The sequence below is a fragment of the Danio rerio genome, chromosome 7 (assembly GCF_049306965.1).
Source record: "Danio rerio strain Tuebingen ecotype United States chromosome 7, GRCz12tu, whole genome shotgun sequence".
In the NCBI taxonomy this organism is placed as follows: Eukaryota; Metazoa; Chordata; class Actinopteri; order Cypriniformes; family Danionidae; genus Danio; species Danio rerio.
In genome coordinates, this window is record NC_133182.1 from 24,632,501 (window position 1) to 24,653,319 (window position 20,819).

At 31.9% G+C, this 20,819-nt stretch overlaps 1 protein-coding gene across 1 annotated transcript in view; it reads left to right on the forward strand.

The window, feature by feature from the left end:
• Window positions 1-20,819, forward strand: part of gba2 (glucosidase, beta (bile acid) 2) — a 28,089-nt gene that overhangs the window by 1,362 nt on the left and 5,908 nt on the right. The window contains exons 3-16 of the mRNA XM_005172332.5: window positions 121-361; window positions 3,007-3,098; window positions 3,171-3,286; window positions 5,079-5,297; window positions 6,474-6,713; window positions 8,612-8,868; window positions 12,485-12,610; window positions 14,397-14,581; window positions 15,543-15,647; window positions 15,748-15,855; window positions 17,548-17,699; window positions 17,794-17,900; window positions 19,094-19,236; window positions 19,474-19,589. Of these exons, the coding sequence (XP_005172389.1) occupies window positions 171-361; window positions 3,007-3,098; window positions 3,171-3,286; window positions 5,079-5,297; window positions 6,474-6,713; window positions 8,612-8,868; window positions 12,485-12,610; window positions 14,397-14,581; window positions 15,543-15,647; window positions 15,748-15,855; window positions 17,548-17,699; window positions 17,794-17,900; window positions 19,094-19,236; window positions 19,474-19,589 (2,157 nt within the window). The 5' untranslated portion in view covers window positions 121-170. The remainder of the gene's footprint in view (window positions 1-120; window positions 362-3,006; window positions 3,099-3,170; window positions 3,287-5,078; window positions 5,298-6,473; window positions 6,714-8,611; window positions 8,869-12,484; window positions 12,611-14,396; window positions 14,582-15,542; window positions 15,648-15,747; window positions 15,856-17,547; window positions 17,700-17,793; window positions 17,901-19,093; window positions 19,237-19,473; window positions 19,590-20,819) is intronic.

Genomic DNA, 20,819 nt, shown 5'->3' on the forward strand with positions numbered 1-20,819 from the left:
ACATGTGATCTTAACTCCTGCTTGCACAACTCAGTAGGTTAAACGCTGTGAATTGCTGTAGAATTAAAACAATAAGCAATTCGGAGTAACACTCTTATTATTTTTGTCTTTTTTCGACAGGAGCCCATTTTTTGTGCTGTTTTAGACTGGTGATCAGAGGTCTTCGAAATATGGATTTAAATGACAGCAAGTCTCTGGCCGAGCTGATGAGCCGATATGCGTCTTCAGAAACTGGATTCGGTGTCCCCAAGGATGGCTGGCGCATATGCCTGGCGCACGAGTTCAAAGAGAAGCGCAAACCGTTTCAAGCCAAAGATGTGTCATTGTCCAACATGCTCGAGCATGTTTCTTTAGGTGTCAGGTATGTTTAACATGATGTGCTGCAAGTTAACAGAGGAGCCACTGATTCATTCATGTTTTCCCATGCTGCATCTACAGTCAGCGAAAGTTGAGAAAAGAGAGATTTTTAAATAATGCAATATTTATGATTTATGGTTAATATAATAATATTAATAATATTAATAGTATTAATAATGATATAAAAAATGTGTCATGTGTTCAGACATGTTAGTATTAATTTTTAGAAAACAATATCAAATATTTATCTTCAGAAGAGTTAAAATATTTGTATTAGGCAGAATTAGGCAGAAACCCTTTATTTATTCTGATTAAAGATGTTCTGATGAATGGATTGATTGATTGATTGATTGATTGATTGATTGATTGATTGAAAAATGAACACAATGTTTGCGGCTCTTAACCATTGAAGACAGTGTTTTCATTCCCTTCTGCTAAACCATTTTCCAGTAGGTTCTATTTCATCAACTAGTGTTGTATGATTACTAATAACACCTTCAGCTCTTTGTGTTTCTTGCTTCTTGCATACTAGTTAAACCAGAAGTCTGGTTCAGGTGGATCAGTTGTGAGTTTTTCCTGTGTAGGCAGGTAGCAGGAACTCTTACTGCAATTGCATTTACCTCAATCAGGTGTGGTTGTGTTTCCTCTCTAACTAGTTAAACTGTTACACCGTACCTAATAAATTTCCTCTCCTTTTTGACCTTTGGACATTCCTGCTGTGACTAAGCAGCTTGATCACCGTTGGCCTGAGCTTATATACTGGATTTTGTTGTTGTAATTATTCAAAACTAGAGCTGCACAATATAAATAAATTCAGCCTTGATATCGCCACGTGTGTGTCTGCAATAGTCACATCGCAGGATGTGCAGTGTTGAATTGGGATTATAGTTGATCAACAATTGCGAATGCATGTGATTTGTGGAGTCACTGCAAAGTTTAAAAGTAACAGAGTTAAACTCTATCATTTACATATGTTTTAAAGGCATTTCAAGAGATTGTGAACTATCCAGGCTGAAAAAAAAGTACATTTTGTAACTTTAATGAAGAATAATTTTACTGAATTATTAAAACATTGAAGTGTTGTTTTTCATCATTCAATTTCTGCCTGAATGCTGTTTGACACTTCGGAAAACCATAAAGCACTGTTTATTTCACTTCTTAGTTGCTCTATTGTAATACTTTTTGCTTGCAATTTGTTTATTTTATTTTTATACATGATTTACATCCTTACCAAATCGCCCCAATTAATCTAAATTAATGATTTCTTTCCAAAAAGAGCTATTCAGGTCATCTTGTGAAATTGTATCTCAATGTATATTGCAGAAAAACAAATTTTACTTCTTTCCTGCAACAACAAGCTTTTGCTGGATGGAAATTTTCTATTGTGGCTAGTTAATCCATTACATTATCAGTCAATATTGGCCCTGTGTGGTGTTTTTTTCTTTTCTTTACGTTAATGATTGACAGAAAACTGCCATGAGCATTATAAATGTATATTGTTCGTTCTCATTTACACAAACAGTGCTGTGTGATGTGAATGCTGTATTTACAGCATGTTGCTCAACCTTCATCTGCTTGAGTGATTGATCGCAGCTCATTCTAGCATGACTCAATTTTAAGCCACGGCTGGTATCCACAATAATCTGTCATGCACAGTTAGAAATTTAAATCCTTCTTTGTTGTTGGTGAATGTTTATTTTTCTAAAGTAATAATTTATTGTTTTATAATTATTAAACTATTTTACTATTTAAAAACAACTTGTCAAGTGTTCAGTGAAACAGAAATATGTCAGCAACAAAGAAAACCATTAAACTAATAATGATTAAATAAACCAAGAGAACACATATATATATATATATATATATATATATATATATATATATATATATATATATATATATATATATATATATATATATATATATATATATATATATAAACTTTGATTGGGAGACAATCAAACTGACTTTCTATCCAGAATATAGACAGTTAGCAGGATTGTCCAGCCTTTCCCATAATGCCCTTTTATATGTGTGTGAATCAGGCTGTGTTTTTGTGCATGTTTGTGCTGAGGGCAACAAGACTGAAAACAGCTGTGTGTGCATTATAACGGCTGAATGACCCACACAGTAAAGAAAGAGTTGAATGGAGTGGTTTTACATCCACTAAAGGGAAGTGGTTAAAGCATTTTATTGACAAAATGCAAACTACTGTTCATTGTGGGAAACGTGTTATTTTACTATGCCAAAAAATACACAGGTAAAAAAGCTTACAAGAGACGGCTGCAGAATAATCAGCTATAAATATTTCGTTGATTTGATTAGCAGACATTGTCCTACACATTTCTCAATAAACATGTCATCACAAATGAAGCGCTTTATACTCTCTAAGCATCAATATGACTTAATGTGCTTTGAAAACATACCATCAATATGATTGTCATATTCATGTCTAACATTTGTTGTTGAGCTACAAAGACCAATAAACCAATAAGCCAAGGTGTGATTTATTTTGAACAAAACGGCCTGTAATCCAACTTTATCCATCTGAATTGATATTGATAAAGGGATCGATATCAACTCCAGTCTGTATGGCAGAGAGAAAATCAGTTTATTGAATTCCTCCTTGTTTTCTGTGTGTCTGAGCAGGTACCTTAAATGGTGGTACCGAAAGACCCAGGTTGAGAAGAAGGCTCCTTTCATTGATATGTTTCGGGCTGTGCCACTGAGACAGATTTATGGTGAGATAAAAAGAGTGTGATCAGAGCTCTTGAAATGAAACGGTGTAATTAAGTATGTGTTGTTTTTTTCAGGCGTTCCTCTTGGTGGCATTGGCGGAGGGAGCATCACTCGTGGATGGAGAGGAGAGTTCTGCCGCTGGCAACTAAATCCTGGAATGTACCACTACAAAACCGTTATTGCTAATCAGGTAATGGACTGCTAGTGATCTGATGAAATGCAGATGAAGTCTGTAGTACTACCATTCAAAATTTATTCAGCACTATTCAAATAGCAGAATTCGTAAAAGACTTTTGTAAAGTTACAGAAATTTAGTTATCTAAGAGCTGTAATAAGAAGAAAAGCAAGCTATTTTTTGACACAATGAGATTGTTAACACAAGATACCGTATAGGACACACAAGACTCCCTTATGGACAAAGGAGAAGAACCCCCAAAGAAACGTTAATATTGCAACAGAAACCAAACTGTTAAACATAGACAATTCTAAGAGATGTAAACAAAAACAACGGTTCTAATGTATTTCCTGTTTTAGATTTTGAATTTAGATTATTGTTAATTTGTTTTAATGACAGTTGGGTTAACATTAGTTATTACGGAATCACATCTTGTTACAGTTCTGAAATTGTTTGATGACAAGCAGGAACTGTTCATGGAACAATGTTATTGCGATATTGAAATGGTCCATACTTGTTTTTTATTATTGCTGATATGAAAATAAAAAATAAATATATCTAACATAATGTTGTTCATTGAACTTTGAATTCCTGAAATAACCAAAACTTTATGTAATGACAATAATTGAAAAATAAATATTTCTTTAGCAGAATGAAAGGAAACATTGTAAAATGTGAGAATGATTACTGAATGATAATGTGACACTAAAGACTAGTGAAAATACAGGTTCAGAAATAAATTGTGCAGAATTTAATATATCGAAATGTACAGTACTTGTAACTATATTAGGCTTTAAAATGCATGATTAGATTACAGTTACTTTATCAGTCATTACTTAAATAAATATGTTTATGATTTAATTATCCATAATAATTCTCTATTTCTTAATACATTTTTCTTTTGGAAAAAAAAAAAAACACAATCTGACAAAGACTTCCAGTTTTGTGGCATCACACTCGCTGACTAATAACTTTGATTAATTAGTTAAGGGGTTAAATTGAGGCCAACAGCCATACAGTAATCAACAATCTACCTCAATAAAATATCAATTCATCTTAATTTTATTTATTAACTCTATTTACAGATTTGGTTTAATTATCTTCCTTACAATAGCATGTAGGGCTGCATAATATTGGACAAAACTGACATTGCAATATTTTGTTTTTCTACGATATATAAGGGAAATATTTGTAAGGGAGTACATCTACAAATAAAATATTAAACCAATGACAAACATTGAGAAATACAGTAAAGCAACGATGCTGTACAACTAAAATATACATTGCCTTTTGATTTTCTGAAAGTCTAGCAATATTCAGATGCACAAATTTAATAATCCAATGTCAAATGATAATGTGTCTATATACATAAATACAATTAATCTTTCTTAAATACGTAAAAAAATGTAATGTTTCTCTTGTAAAAATGTTTTAATGACTCCACAAAACATCAGTGTTTTGAAATGTGGCTCCTGGTCAATTATTATACCGATTCAACATTCACCGATGTGACTTGCAGATGTGCACATTGTGATATCGATGCCAAAACAATATACTGTGAAGCCCTAATATTAGAAGATTTGATATATTTGCTTTCTTTTTGTATTTATTAATAACTAGCTCTAATCAAAAAGTCTCCTTATATTACATAAAGTCATTATTCTAACTGCAATGTTTGTCAATTCATTTGTAATAATCAATATCACATTACATTTAGCATGTAATCTTCTAGCACTGTGTATACTAAAGATATTATTAGTGTTCAGGTTGCTCCTTCTCCCAGCTGAAGTGTGTTTTAATCTCCTAGTTTACAGTGTGTCTGCGAAGGGATGGCCAGACTGTGTACCAGCAGGTTTTGTCTACAGAACGACCTTCGACTTTACAGGGCTGGAACTGGGGTTATTGTGGTGAACATGCCTTTTACCATGGCCTTTTCCCACGAGCCTGGACAGTCTACAACCTGCCCGGCCAGAACGTCACTCTCACCTGCAGACAGGTGTCGCCTGTTATCCCTCACGACTACAAGGTGACCAGCCTTTTACACAGTTTCTCATTGATTTTTTAAAAAAAATGTTTTATTTCTTTTATTTATGTATGTTTTTTTATGTTATTTATGAGTCAAATATAAGTATTTGTTTATATTTATAGGGTTTGATTTGAAATTTCAAAAAAAATATTTGGCGTTTTTTTTTTATTTTTTTTTTTATACTAATTTATTTATTTATTTACTTTTATTTGTTGATTTATTTATTTTAGAAAAGGACAGTTTGTCAAAATAACAAGTGTTTTCATGAGAAAGAAAATAAATATTAAACATCAAATATTGAAACTGTTGTTGTCTTGTGTAGAAATTAACATAAACATGCCATGATTTTTTATATTTTTGTAAATATTTTTGCTTAGTTTTACATCAACTACTGATGATATTTCTTCCATATTTAAATAATATGTTGTCATTTAGATTATAAAATGATAATTGTTTTAGAACATATTGTTAATTTGTTGTTGTTATTGTTAATTTTAAATGTCACAAAATAACAATGTTTTAACTTCAAAAGAATTTTCTTTCTGTTTTTTTAGACTAGGTTTGTTTTTTGCTTTGAAATACCTGACACAAAACAAAACAGCAAAATCCATAAACCATTGTGCTACAAACCACACAATATAGCAGGACCAGTAAGAAGTTTGGTGAAAAGAAAACACCCATGAATGTGCAGGACATTACATCGTTCCGAATCTCAAAATGTTACATACAGCAAGGTTTATATATGGTGACCAAGCACAAATAAATGTATTAGTTGTGGAGTGGCCAAGACATGTTAGATGTTGCAGAGGAATAGTCTCTTGAATAATTGAATGCCATCATTTCACTTATCTATGACATCAAAATGCTGACTTCATCAAAGAAAATGTGCTTTTTTAAAAACTTTTCTGAATAACCTTAATTTTTAATTACAGCAAATGAACGCCTTATGTTTTGTGTCTAAATATTGTTTTGGGGGGAAATGCTCTGAAAGACATTATGTGAAATTTAGAAACTACCAGACTGTTTTAAAACAAAACAAGTACAAACATTTTACTCAGTCCAATACCTATAAATCCAGTCAAACTGAGAGTTTTTAAGTGCTCCCTTAATATGTAGCCTACATATAAATTATATCTTAATTCACCAGATTTTCTGTTTTTTTTGTTTCTGTTTCAGGACTCCAGTCTTCCTGTGGCTGTGTTTGTGTGGGACATTGAGAATAAGAATGATTATGCGCTTGACATTTCTATTATGTTCACCATGGTCAACGGGTCCGGCCAAAAAGATGACAAGAGTGGGGGCCACTGGAATGAACCATTTCACCTTGAGAAAGAGGGAGAATCCGTGTCTGGGGTTTTACTACACCACCAGACGCCTGCAAACCCTTACACACTGTGCATAGCTGCGAGACAGAAGGTAAAGCATCAGTGTAAATCTAGAAGAGGCCGGTTAAGCTTGTAGCAAGTAAATGAAAACAGCTCCTGTGTTATGAGAAGCACAAAGACAAAAGCACTCTGCCAAACAGGTTTGACTGTCAGTCACTGAGCTCCTGTTTTTTTGTAGAAATAAGAACAATATAAGGATGGCTGACTGCTGTGCTTCACCAATTTGAAATTAGCTAAGATCAGCTAATGTCAAAAAAAGCAACAAATCTTTTATTGACAAACAAGACTTTAAAAGCAGCTTAAACCTTGAGTTGACTTAGACTTAACTTTCTGACTTTTCTCCTCAAATCAGTTCTATTCAGTATTTTGCAGTTTTGACATTTGTTAAAATAATTTCACATAAGGTCAAATTTCACTATTCTTTGTTTCTCTGAATTTTCTCTGAGATACAAACTTTGAACTGTGAAGTAAGAGCTTGCAGTTCTGACTTTCTTTTGAAGATTGTGACTTAATTATTTTTTTTAATTAGGAATGTTTAGAAAATTAGAAAAGTCTGTACATAATTCTCATAACTAATTTTTCCATCTCAAGTTTTGTCACAGCTGCAATTTAGTAAGTCAAATGCTTTCAATTCATTTATTTCTTTCTCAAAAGTCCAATTTTGAAATAAAAATGAAAACTTTTAGTAAACAAATATTATATAATCTAAGATTATAATTAAGTTTGTCAAACTTTGACAAACTTAACACAAATGTGTCAAACTTAGAATACGCTCAACTTATAAAGTGTGTATTCAGTATTGTTTTATTATTATTTTTTTAAATCTCACAATTCTGTTTATATCTTGCAATCTCACTTGTGTCTTTTTGGTATGTGATGTTTGAGATTGTTCATGTTTACTTTCGGAGAGCAGCATTTACAGCGGATCTTTCAGTCCATAATATTGTTGGGTTGTTAACCCAAACATATTTTTGTTGCATGTTAGCAGACCACTGTAATCCACACGTGAGTGCAGCTGCACTCTCATAGTGGGGAATTGAAAACACAACCTTTGTTGCAGCACATTTATAAACACAACACTGATGACCCTTGTCTCCAAACAACTCTTCTTATTTCATTTGTTTTAATTACGCTTGGCAACACAACGTGGCGTCTCTCTGCCGTCTGAACACTGTCTTTGAAGCTATATTATGCATATTCATAAAGTTGCACCTCATACACAATAGAGCGCACTGATTGGTTCGAACTAAGTCTTTCTTATGAATTAATGATGAAAATTCAAAGACGGCATGTTGTAAATGCCAGTACAGACATCCTGTCTCTACGCTGGAATTTACAGAAGGATCTCATGGCCATGATGTAGCTTCAAATTTTCTTTTTAAACCGGAAAAATGAATAAGCTCGAATAATCGAAAAAACAACCAATTTTTAATTGTTAGCTAAATATATTTGTCCTAATAGTGTTTTTAGCTATGTGGGAAACGTATATGACTGTCAGCATGTCAAAAAATGTGTTTTGGTGTTTCGTGATTCTTTATTTTACATTTATCAAAATGTTATTTTTCTATGCTGTGTTTTTATTGATTATTGTTAGTGCCATTTTAATATTTTTATTCTCAATTAAGTGGAATGCAGTGACCAGGCAGTACCTGTTAAAATTTACCTGTTTTTTTTTGTCATTTCAGTGCTTGACCCAATATCTGGCTGTTTTTCTAATTATTATAGATCATGGAAATCCAGCATTTTATCTAGTGAAAATCAGTGAATTAGGCATTTGTCCAGGAGTGGAAACCCTGATTTCTACTTTAAGTTCCACTGAAAATAGAAATGCAGATTAAGAACAACATTACTTTATGTAATTGATGACAGAATTAACATTTTAAGTCTGAGTGATCTTTTTTTTTTTTGTACTTTCCCTTTTCATTTCAGTCTGGCCAGGAGATCAGTCACCAGACTGCGTTCAGTCCAAAGGGAACGTGCAGTGCTGTGTGGTGTGACCTTATGACTGACGGGCGACTTGACTCGCCCACAAACTCCAGTCCACCCACAGAGAAGGGGGAAGAAGTGGCAGCAGCTCTGGTGGTCAGCTGCTCTGTGTCTGCTAACAGTCGCAACAGTGTGGACTTCAGCTTGGCCTGGGACATGCCTAAAATCACATTTGGCTCCAAAGAGAGAACATATGTGAGGTATGTGTATATGGTGTATATGATGAATCCCTTTCTGTCCTGTGTGTTTTTTTTTCAGTTGTCTGTTTTAGGGCTGCCCGGTATTGGGGAAAAAAAAAAGACATTTCAATATTTATTTTTAATGCTGTTTTATTTAATTGATCTGTTTATTAAACTTTTGCAGATAGTTTTACAGAAAAAATTAAACAAATATACTTGTCAACACTTGGCCCATAAACAAAATGAAATTTCAATTGTACAAAAAAAAAGGGAAAATACATAAAAATAAAAATTTTTTTAAAAACCATAGTTATTGTCAATAGTTAGTGTCAGTTATACATAAAATATATATTGGGCCGTTTATGTTTAGAAATAACCCATGTACAAAGTTCACGTTCATCAACAAAGTAAATTTATAAACTTAATCCACAGATACATATTCAATATACTTAATTAAATTCTCTCTGCAATTGAAAACCCCTAAAGGCCACATCATACACCCAGCGCAGTAAGGCGCAAGACGTGAAAGCTGGTCTAAAGTCCAGTGCAGAGCGAGTTAGTTATGCACCTCTGCAGGTCCAAACGCTTACACTTAGCTTAATACACATAGGATGTACAACAATGCACAAATATCTTTTACACATGAAAAAAAAAACAATTATTTAAATATATAAACCACTGCCTTCATGCCTTCATCTCGGGGGGCTTTTTTCAGTTTATTCATGACAATTTGCATTTGTATATTATTATTATTATTATTTATTATATGCATTTTTATGCATATAATAAATAATTATATGCATATCATATGCATTTATTTACATTTGCTTTATTTAAACAAGTTTAGATTTGTTACCTGTCGGGTTCTTTCAGATGTATAAATCACCATAAGGGGCATAAGAACAGGCCGTGTGTTTGGATATTACAAATTAAATCCAAATAATTATATCCAAATTTTCTGACCACAATTCATTATTATTGTTCATTTATTTGTTTGCTGGAAATAAGAACTGGATTTAGAAATAGTTTTGAAACAAATCTTTAAATGAAATTAAATATTTAGGCTAATGGATGTGGTGTGAGTGGAGTGAGTTTTCACTATTTTCTTTATCCACGAAAGTAAAGTTGTAAAGTCAAGAAAAAGTAGAGGCCGAATGGAGGAGGCACGTTCTTTATCCTTACACAGCATATGTTCTATTTGTTTTCTCACTAGTGAAGCATTTAGTTTTTCCACTTACAAAGTCTGCCATGTAAATATCTAATGCACCAGGGCGTGACACAACTGACTCTTAAAGGGAATGGGATATGAGACTCTGATTGGTTTAATGTACGTTATGCTCAAAACACACCCATAACTCATTAAGAGAATAAGCACAACCCTGTTAGACCATGCGCCGTGGCACAAACCGTATGTTCCTGTCCTTAAAATAGCAAGGGTTGATTCAGACACGCCCTTTAGACTTTGCGCCTAGAACTTTAAAATGGAGCCCTAAGGCTTAGATTGACCGAAAAAGTCTAGAATTGCCATTTCCTGTAAACCTAATTTTTTAAATGAATGAAGCTCATTGCATCTCGCAACGAGTTGTCAAAATTCAGATAAAATCTTTGTTTCCATAGTAAAAAAATGCATCGTCTTGCTAACTGTGTCGAAAATGCAAAAGCATTTGCAGTACTTTTTCTGCTATTTTATATTGTGACATGAATATAGCTTCACAAGATGACTTGAGTACGTGTATTTGGAAATTATACATAATTTTGCTTTGATTTGGGATGCTTTTGTAGATTAGTGTACCTGCCTAAAATATACAGAATTATCCAAAAATATACAAAATAAACCTCAGAGGAAAGCAGTAAAACAAAGATTAAAATAAAACAAACAGCACTTTATGGTTTTTAATTGGAGTTTAACAGTACTGAGGTACAGAAATTCAATAATCAAATGTAAATCAACGATTCATAGAGTCTTCATTATATAAATAAACACAGTCATTCTTTTTAAAGTGGCAAACTTTATAATTTCTTGTTCCCAAATGGTTTATATTCACTTGAAATGTTGATCACAGGTTTTAAAATCACATAAAGATAAAAGCAAGTCTTTCACATTATTACATTAGGGTTCAACTTTGCAATTACTCCACAAATCATGTTTTCTGAACTGTGCTTCCTGCTTAATTATAATGACCCTAGGCTGGTTGTTGTGGATGAGAGGAACACTTGCATTTGAAAAGCATATGATCAAATTCAATAATTCAAACAGCAATAAGTTGTGCATGGGATTTTTGCGATGAATTAGACTGTAATGTGTGCATTTTTTATGCATTTCTTTTTGTACATTAGTTTTTTTTAACATTATCTGGTGACACACTTCTTGCTCTTTTATCTGCTCTCTCATCTTTTTTCTTTCTCTTTGTATGCAGTATGGATCAGGTTACTCTGGTTAGAGTACTCTTGTTTCTTGTTTCAGTGTGTTTGTGTGTGTAAATTGGATGTCACAGAGATGCTGTTTGATTATCATGCAAAAGAATGTTCAACTAAAGCCCAGATATGTTAGATTAGCAAGGTTTTATTAAATTTGGCAGTAAAGATTTTTACATTTGTTACAAAAGACAAAAGTAAACTATTAATATGTCAAAACCATACAGTGACTTATTAAAGTATAATAGTGTTGGTTATGGTAAAGAGCAGTGCCACTGTTTTAACACTGACAGTATTAATTTAATACATATCAATAATTTGAGTATTAATATGTCTTCAATGGCAAATCAGGATATTATAATGATTTCTAAAAGATTGTGTAACGCTAAAGACTGATAGTTGAGACGATTAAAAAATTTAGATTTCAGATTTAATACATTTAACATGTATAAAAGGAGAAAACTCTTAGAAATATGATTTCAAATGGATGTTTTTGCTCTTTCTAAAATGTAAAAAATAAATAAAACTTTAAAAAATGGTTTAAACTTATTCAAGTTTTTTTTCCCAGTGATGGGTTGCGGCTGGAAGGGCATCAGCTTCATAAAAACATGCTGGATAAGTTGGCGGTTCATTCTGCTGTGGCGACCTCAGATTAATAAAGGGACTAAGCTGAAAAAAAAATGAATGAATGAATTATTAAAGTTTTCTTGCATAAATGAGCTGAATGTGGTTAAAAACACGTAATTTCTTAAAAAAGGACCGACACATTGCTGTGCTTCATCCATGATTCTTGATTTAATAGGAAACAGCACTTTTAGGGTTTCAAGAGATTTGTTTAGAAGACTGTGGTGGAGACTTATTATTTACAAGTTCCAGGAAAGGAAGAGATTCATCATCGCTTATAGAGTGAGGAAAATACTGAAGGGCCACAATCTGTGCTCCTTACAGATTCATAGAAGAGCAGCAATGATCATTTATTTAATGTCAGAGAATCCTAGAGTCAATGATGCATAACTACAAATTACAAAAAAAGTCATTCATTTTTTTTTCCATTACAATAATGAGAGTGTGACTTTATTGCATTACATTAATGGGAATTTGGGGAAACGGGCTTAATTGTTGGATAAAGGTTTTAATGGTCCTAGTAATGACCTTTTTTATGTCTGTACAAAATGTAATTGATGCTATGAAACAGTAACAGCGTTTATGGTGTTTGTTCTAGGAGATACACACGCTATTATGGTACCAAAGGAGATGCGGCCCCGTCTATTTCCCACTACGCGCTCACACACTACAGTAAATGGGAGGAGAGCATTGAAGAGTGGCAGAGGCCGATTCTGCAGGACAGGTGAAACCAAGTACTATTTCTCTGTGACATATGTCAACGTATCTGTACAGAAATTGATTCTGTATTGATTCTGAGATTGTAAAAATGCATTAAAATTCTTTCTAGAATCGATTGTGAGTTTCGTTTTTAACCGCAGATGACACTCTAGGCTAGTTTTTAACCATACTGTTAAACACTCACGAGGAAAAGTGCTTGTTCGATCTGCTGAGTCATGTAAGCTGGCTTTTCTGTCAGGAGATTAGTGTAAACAGCTCACAATGAACACTCGTGTAATTTGCACAAATTTTTCCTGACTTTATTATTAAAAAATGTATTTTTAAGTGGTATTTATAAGGAATTGGATGCAAGCAGAGTACCGCTGTTTTTAAGGCATAAAAAAAACTAGGCTCAGTCGGCACCAATAACTTATTGGTTAGTGCGCCGACACATAACACTGAGGTGCTCACGGACAAAAGTTTTAGTCCCTGATGGATGTTATTTGCCATTTCTATACTGTACTGTCCTATAAAAATAAAGGCTAAATCCCCTCTAAAAATGATTATGAAAAAAAAACTAAGTTCAGATTTGATTTAAGAGTGAATAGTGATGCATTTCCACAATCTCAGGATCCATGCGCAATTGTTTTCCCCACAGCTCTACACAATGAGTCCTATCAGTTAATCAGGTTGCCTAACTGATTTGTGTGACTTTTACTCATTCACAAAAGACTGTAAGTGAGCAGTCATGCTTCCGGTAAATTGATTTGACTGCAGGAGAGACATAGATGCATCTATTATGTGCATAGACAAAAGCAGCCCTTATATGTTATTTCTCAACAGTCTTCTTCATAACGTGTGCACTGCATACAGAGTAAATACTGTGTGCTTTGAATAGTATTGCTGCAAGTCATAAGCACCATGCTAAGCCTGTTCTACACCTTCGTTTTGTTTTAACATAAAGCAGCTATTTTTTCAATGGTTAGGCTGATTTGATTTTTGGTGTTTTGCCAATTTGGGATTAACAGTATTGGCTGGTTTGTTCATTTCATGTTTTTTTTAAACTAGTTGTGTTTATATACAATATATTTGAGTATATGTTATTTGGGGGATTCCAATCAGTCAATGGCATTGTAAAGATGCAGCATATTACAATCAGTTTCTCTCATAATAGCTGAAAGGGTCGTTCCTTTGGCCTTTATCAGGACATCCAGATATTGGAGGGTTTCAGTCATTTTAGGAAGCCTCACCATCTTACAAACTTAAATTGGTTCATCAAATAAATACAGAAAGTACCAGCATATGCCAACCATGTTTTATATATAGGTAAGGGTCAGGTTAGGGTAATCAGGCAAACTATTGTATAACGATGGTATTTTCTGAAGACTATCGAAAAAAAATTGCTTAAAGGGGCTAATAATTTTGACCTTAAAATGGTTTATAACAAAATTAATAACTGTTTTTTTTCTAGCCGAGATAAAATAAATAAGAAATATTATTAAATAAAAAAATTAAATAAAAAAATAATATTAAATAAAAAAATATTATCAGACATACTGTGAAAATTTCCTTGCTAGTTACTCCAAAAATAAAAATAAATCTTTAATGTCCTAATGAAAATCAAAGTCACATACATCTTCAAAAATTTTAATTTTTAGATAAACTATTCCTTCACATGATATTGTCCCACAGAATACATTTAGGCTACATTTACACTGCATGGTTCAAGTCACTCAATTTAAATTATTTAAAAATTCAACATTGTCAAACATTCATTACTCAAGATGCTCTTAAACCATGTGTTGTTGTAGGTCTCTTCCAGCGTGGTATAAATCTGCTCTGTTTAATGAGCTCTATTTTGTTGTGGACGGTGGAACAATATGGGTGGAGCTTCCGGAAGATGCTGATATCAGCGGTGGGCTTCGTCCTGAGGATGGAGGGCTTCCAGCACAGCCTGAAGTTGTCAAAGATTTTGGTCGTTTTGCTTACCTAGAGGGTAAGAGTGTAGGGATGTGAGATTTCACATTGCCTTCTTATGCAAACTTAAGTCAGGATTTGTTAAGATCAAGTCTTTGATACGATTTTATTTAGGTACTTTATATAACTTAATTGTGCCATTTAACAAATTAATCATGACAACTATATATATATATATATATATATATATATATATATATATATATATATATATATATATATATATATATATATATATTATATCTTATTGACAAAATAAAATAGTCTATTGTTTCATATTATGTTACATTTCATGATGTCACAAAATGCATTGTTTACAAGATTGTTTTTCATCATTTGCCTGACCAATCTGCATGCTGGGAGAAACATGAAATAACAGGCTCTAGTTGCAAGCTCCAAATATTTTTATATGTTGACTTTAATTTATCAATATTTTTTATTGGGCCTGGAATAGTTATTTTAAATGTGTTTTATGTTTCATTAATTTTATCTATTTTATTTTCTTCCTTTATTTTTTTATTTTTCAGATTTAAGCATGTACTTTTAAAATGTCAAAAATAAATGGTCTTTTCAATGTTGGCCATTATAACTAATTAAATATAACATGATGCATAATTGCTTATATATAGTGTGATATGATATTTTTGTCATATTCTCCAGCCTTATTTTTAGATATTTATTTATGTATGCACACGGCTAAGATTAAGCTGGATGTTAAGTTACTTGAGCAATTACTTTGACTAGTCTGTTAATTGTCAAAACTACACTTCTAATTTTGGTTAGAGATTTTTAATCTTTTAAAAATATTTTTAATTTCACTTTTATTTCAAATATTAAAAACGTGTATTTCATTGTTTTATTTGACTCTGGTTTTTTATTAGACAGATTTAGATCTCAGTTCATTGTAAATTTAAGTGTGCTTCTAAATAAAAAATTAAAATAATAATAACTATACATTCTCTACCTCTCACTGATCTCAGGTCAAGAGTACAGGATGTATAACACATATGATGTCCATTTCTATGCTTCATTCGCTCTCATCATGCTCTGGCCAAAGCTGGCTCTGAGTCTACAGTATGATATCGGTGAGCTTAAGCTTTATCAATTCATTTTGAATAGACTTGTAACACGTTTTGTATCTGTTTGTGTAGTTAAACAAATTTTTCCTCTTTGTCTTTTTCCCAGCGGGTAGTGTTGTTCAGCATGACCCCATGGAGAGGCTGAATCTAATGAATGGCAGATATTCGCCAGTCAAGACTCGAGGTGTTGTACCACACGACATCGGAGACCCGGGTGAGTTGGGCCCAATACCATACCAACCATGCATATTACAGAAATTGAAAAGTGTGTTTTTGTAAAACTGATCACAAGTGGACCACACTAAGAACAGGTTTTAAAAGGTGTGAAATTTTTTTAAGTATATTCGCTTCCAGAGGTGGTCGAAAGCACATTTGACTCAACTTTTTTTTCTTTTTCTTTTTTTTTTTGTGTAAATGCAAGTTTGGGTGTAATGAGTTGCAAAGTATTTTATTACTATAATTAAATTACTTTTCCTTTGAAAAATAAAGTGATTACTTTTCATTTTTAGGGAATTTGATTACAGTTACTTATAATGTTCTTCCCTTTTCATCCTCCACTTTTTTGCATTTGCAACCATTCACTTAGTATTTGTTTTTTCGACTATAGAAATCATTGGTGAAAGGTTTTCAGCTTTCTTCAAATGATCTTCTTTTGTGTATAACAGAAGAACAAAACTCCTAAAAGTTCAAAAGCACTCAAAGAAGAGTAAATAGTCAGCAAAGTTACATTTTTGAGTGAACTATCCCTTTAGGTACTGTACAAAAATTCAACCGTTCTGTATAAATTATTTCAGAGTAGCAGATATTGTTTATTTTTGATGTTTATTCCCCCCCCCCCAATTTCCGTTTAACAGAGAGATTTCTTCAGCACATTTCTAAACATAATAATAATTTTAATAACTCATTTCTAATAACTGATTTATTTTTTCTTTGCCATGATGACAGTAAATAATATTTGACTAGATCTTTTTCAAGACACTTCAATACAGCTTAAAGTACCAATTAAAGGCTTAACTAGGTTAATTAGGTTAACTAGGCTGGTTAGGGTAATTAGGCAAGTTATTATATAATGATGGTTTGTTCTTAAGACTGTCGATAAATAATATAGCTTTAAGTGGCTAATAATTTTGACTTTAAAATGTTTTTTTCTTTTATTAAAAACTGCTTTTATTCTAGCTGAAATAAAACAAATAAGACTTTCTCTAGAAGAAAAAAAAATATTATCAGACATACTGTGAAAATCATTTGGGAAATATTTAAAAAAGAAAATAAAATTCAAAGGGGGTCTAATAATTCTGACTTCAACTGTATGTATACAAATATTTGGAAAAAAAAAACAGTTTTGTGTTGTTTTGGTTTTATGCATGTGCATGTTTACATTGTTTTGCATTTTTGGATGAGATTAATTGTGATTAATCTTTTCCCAGCACTAGTTTTAAAACACATTTTTAAGTGTTAATAAAAAAACAACAACTTTTGACTCAAATATGAAGCGTTTAGCGTTTAATTTCTATGCGATGAGATTTATAGGGATTTTCAGCATTATATAATCAAGTAATGAAATTGCTAATTAATTAATTCAGTTACTTTTTAGGCAAAATCATTAGAAAATGTATGATTAGTAACTATTATTTAACCACTTTTTTTAAAGTAACTTACCACAAACTGTGCAAATGCTATATTATATTGATATTGTAGTGTGGTTGACTGAGCTCAAATTGTCAGTAAAGTCATCTTATCTGCACCTACTGACCTAATACTTCAACATTATAGGATGTGTGCTACACTATACAGAAATTAAACTTAGCCTTTTTTCCTTGTGTTATTTAACATAATGCTAGATTTGAATGAGCTCATCAGTGCATTGTTCATGTCCTAGTAAAACCTACTCTTTTATTTCCATCAGACGATGAGCCATGGGTTCGTGTCAACGCTTATTTGATCCATGACACGGCTGACTGGAAGGACTTGAACCTGAAGTTTGTGCTGCAGGTGTACAGGGACTATCATCTGACCCAGGACCAGCAGTATCTGAAGGACATGTGGCCCGTGTGCCAGGTGGAGATTTATTAAAGCTTCTTTATATGTTAACGTGGAGAGAGATGTCAAGTGTTTGATTGAAACATCTCCTCTCATATTCTGGCTCATTCAGACCGTGATGGAAAACGAGTTGAAGTTTGATAAGGACGGCGATGGCCTGATAGAAAACTCTGGATATGCAGACCAGACCTATGATGGATGGAAGGTGACTGGACCCAGGTCTGAGCTTATTTTATATCATTTCATTTCAGTTTCTTTGTTTGTTTGTTTCTTTCTTTTACCCAAATTTTTTTACTTTCTTTTCTTGTTTGTTCTTTTTTCTTGTTCTTTCTTCCTTCTTTTTCTTGTTTGTTTTTTGTTCTTTCTGTTTTTGTGTTCTGTTTTTCATTTTTTTCTTTTTCTTTTTTGTTGTTTTTCTTGTTTCATTTTTCTTAATTTTTTCTTTCATTTCTTTCTTTCTTTTTGCAGTTTTCTTTCTTTTTTCTTTCTTTATCTGTTTTTTCTTTCTGCCTTTTCTTTTTCTTTCTCTTTCTATTTTTTCTTTTTTCTTTTTTCCTTATTTTTCCTTATTTTCTTCTCTTTTTTCTGTCTTTTTGTTTTTTTGTTTTTTTATTATTTTTCTTACTTTTTTTCCTTTCATTGTTTCATTCTTTTCTGTTCTTTCTTTTTTCTTTTCTTTCTTTGTATTTTCTCTTTTTTCTTTCTTGTTCCTTTTTTTCTTCATTTTTAAGTTATTTTTTCTATTCTTTCTTTTTTCCGTCATTTCTTTTTTTCTTTTCTTTTTTACTTTCTTTCTTATTTTCTGACTTTTCTTTCTTTTTCTTTTCTTTTTTTTCTTCCTTTTTTCTCTTTTTTCATTCTTGTTTGTTTCATTATTTTTTCTTTCTTTTCTTGTTTATTGTTTGTTGTTCTGTCTTTTTTCTTTTTTGTTGTTTTTCTTGTTCTTTATTTCTATTTCTTGTTTGCTTTCTCTTTTTTTTCTTTTTTATTGGCAGATGGAAGAGCTCCAATTGGGCCTTATTTTTATTATTATTATTTTTTTTTGTTAATACATATATTTTTTAATTTAGATTCATTGATTCCTTTTCCTTCAGCTTAGTCCTTTACTTATCAGGGGTCGCCACTTGGGAATGAATCGCCTATTTAAGTTTTTATACCATTTCATTTTTCTCAAAATCTGTACAAATCATACATGTATATTATATAATATATACATACATGCATATAATATATGCAAATATATTGTCGATCAGATTATTATTATTATTTTTATTTTATGGCAGATGGAAAGTGACTGTGCTCTGATTGCGTTTTATGTCTTATTTTATTCATTTAATTTATTTATTGTTCTAAATCTGTCATTTAAATTGTTTTAATATATATATTTAAACCCTTTGTTTCTGCTCTGCCAGTGCGTACTGTGGTGGTCTGTGGCTGGCGTCTGTGTGCATGATGTGTAAAATGGCACGTGTGCTAAATTGCGAGTCTGTTTATCAACGCTACAGAGATATTTTGGAGAGAGGAAGTGCAGCCTTTGACAAACTCCTCTGGAATGGTGAGTGTCAGCACAGTGCTACATAAATTTAAACCAGCAGTAGTTTTCCTTATTAAAAAAAACTGCACATGACTATGCACATGCTAATCTTTTTAAGCCTCTTATGGACTCTTAGTATAACCATTCAATCTTTCATTAGATCCATTTCTTAGAAGAGAAGATTTCTTGAAGTATAGAAATCTACTGTTCCTTTCATTCATCTTTTTCCCCCCTTTGTGGAATGTCTGTTCCCGATAGGCAAGTACTATAATTATGACAGCAGTGGGCGGAGTCTGTCTAACAGTGTGATGTCAGATCAGTGCGCAGGCCATTGGTTCCTCAGGGCATCTGGACTGGGAGATGATGAATACCAGGTCAGTCAGAGAAGTGCTTAATGAACACGCTTTATTATCGTCAGCAGCTGCCTGTATACTTAACACTTCATTTGCATTCAACGCCTTAACATAGTGTCACAAATAATTTTCTTTCTGAAATATGTTTATTGGATTTTGTTTGAACTTCAGAACAAACTTTAGAAAAAAAAAGAACACACTTATTCTGAAATATTGAAACATCAGGAGTAAAACAAATGATTAAATAAATTATTAAATTAATTAATAATAACAATGTTGAATACATATTTATGTATTACCTTTTTACAGCTTTTAACAACAAATAATAATAATAGAGACTAATATTTAAACTATTCATGCTCTAAAAAGGCAGTAAAACAACAAGGATTTGAAATATTACTAATTGTTTTCTGCTTTATATTATAACATGTAATTCACTTTAATGATAGCAAAGCTGAATACTAAGCAGCTATTATTCTGGTCTTCACTGTCATATGATCATTCAGAAATTATTCTAATATGCTCATTTGGTGTTCAAGAAACATTTATTAATATCATTATCATCACTGTTGTAAATGAATGTGCTGCCAAATGAAGTGTGAAAATAGGGATGCAGCTTTTTTTAGGATTCTTTGATGAACAAAGTTTGAAAAACAACATCTTTTATGACATACATGCAAGTACTGTACACAACACTACAGTTACATATGGTTTAAATGGTCTAAATTGTGATTAAATATTGCAATTTTAAAGATTTTCAATTGGGACATTTGATGTTATTTATGGTTATGGTTTATGGTTATCTATAGTGTAGCATTGTTTTTATTTAGGGTAAAACAGATTTATGAAAGAAATGAGGGTTATTATTATTATTACTTTTATAATTATTATTATTATTATTATTGAAGAATCTGAGGATAAGGATCTGAGCAAACTTATAGAAGCTAGTAGCAAACTTATGTGTGTGTTGTTTCAAGAAAGCAACCGTTCATTTGTGTTGTGTTATTTTTATTTGTTATATTCATTTTTTATTCTTTTAATTATTTTATTTAATCATATGCTATTAGTCATTTATGGAATTATCAATATATCATTTTATTGATCATTAGTTAATTATTTGATTATTATTTGTCATTTTTATGCGTTTATATTTTATGATTATTATTTTCCAATAATTATTGCTTCATTATTTGATTTTTCTATATTGTTATAATCTTATGACTGTGGGGATTCAAGCGACACTTGTTTTCA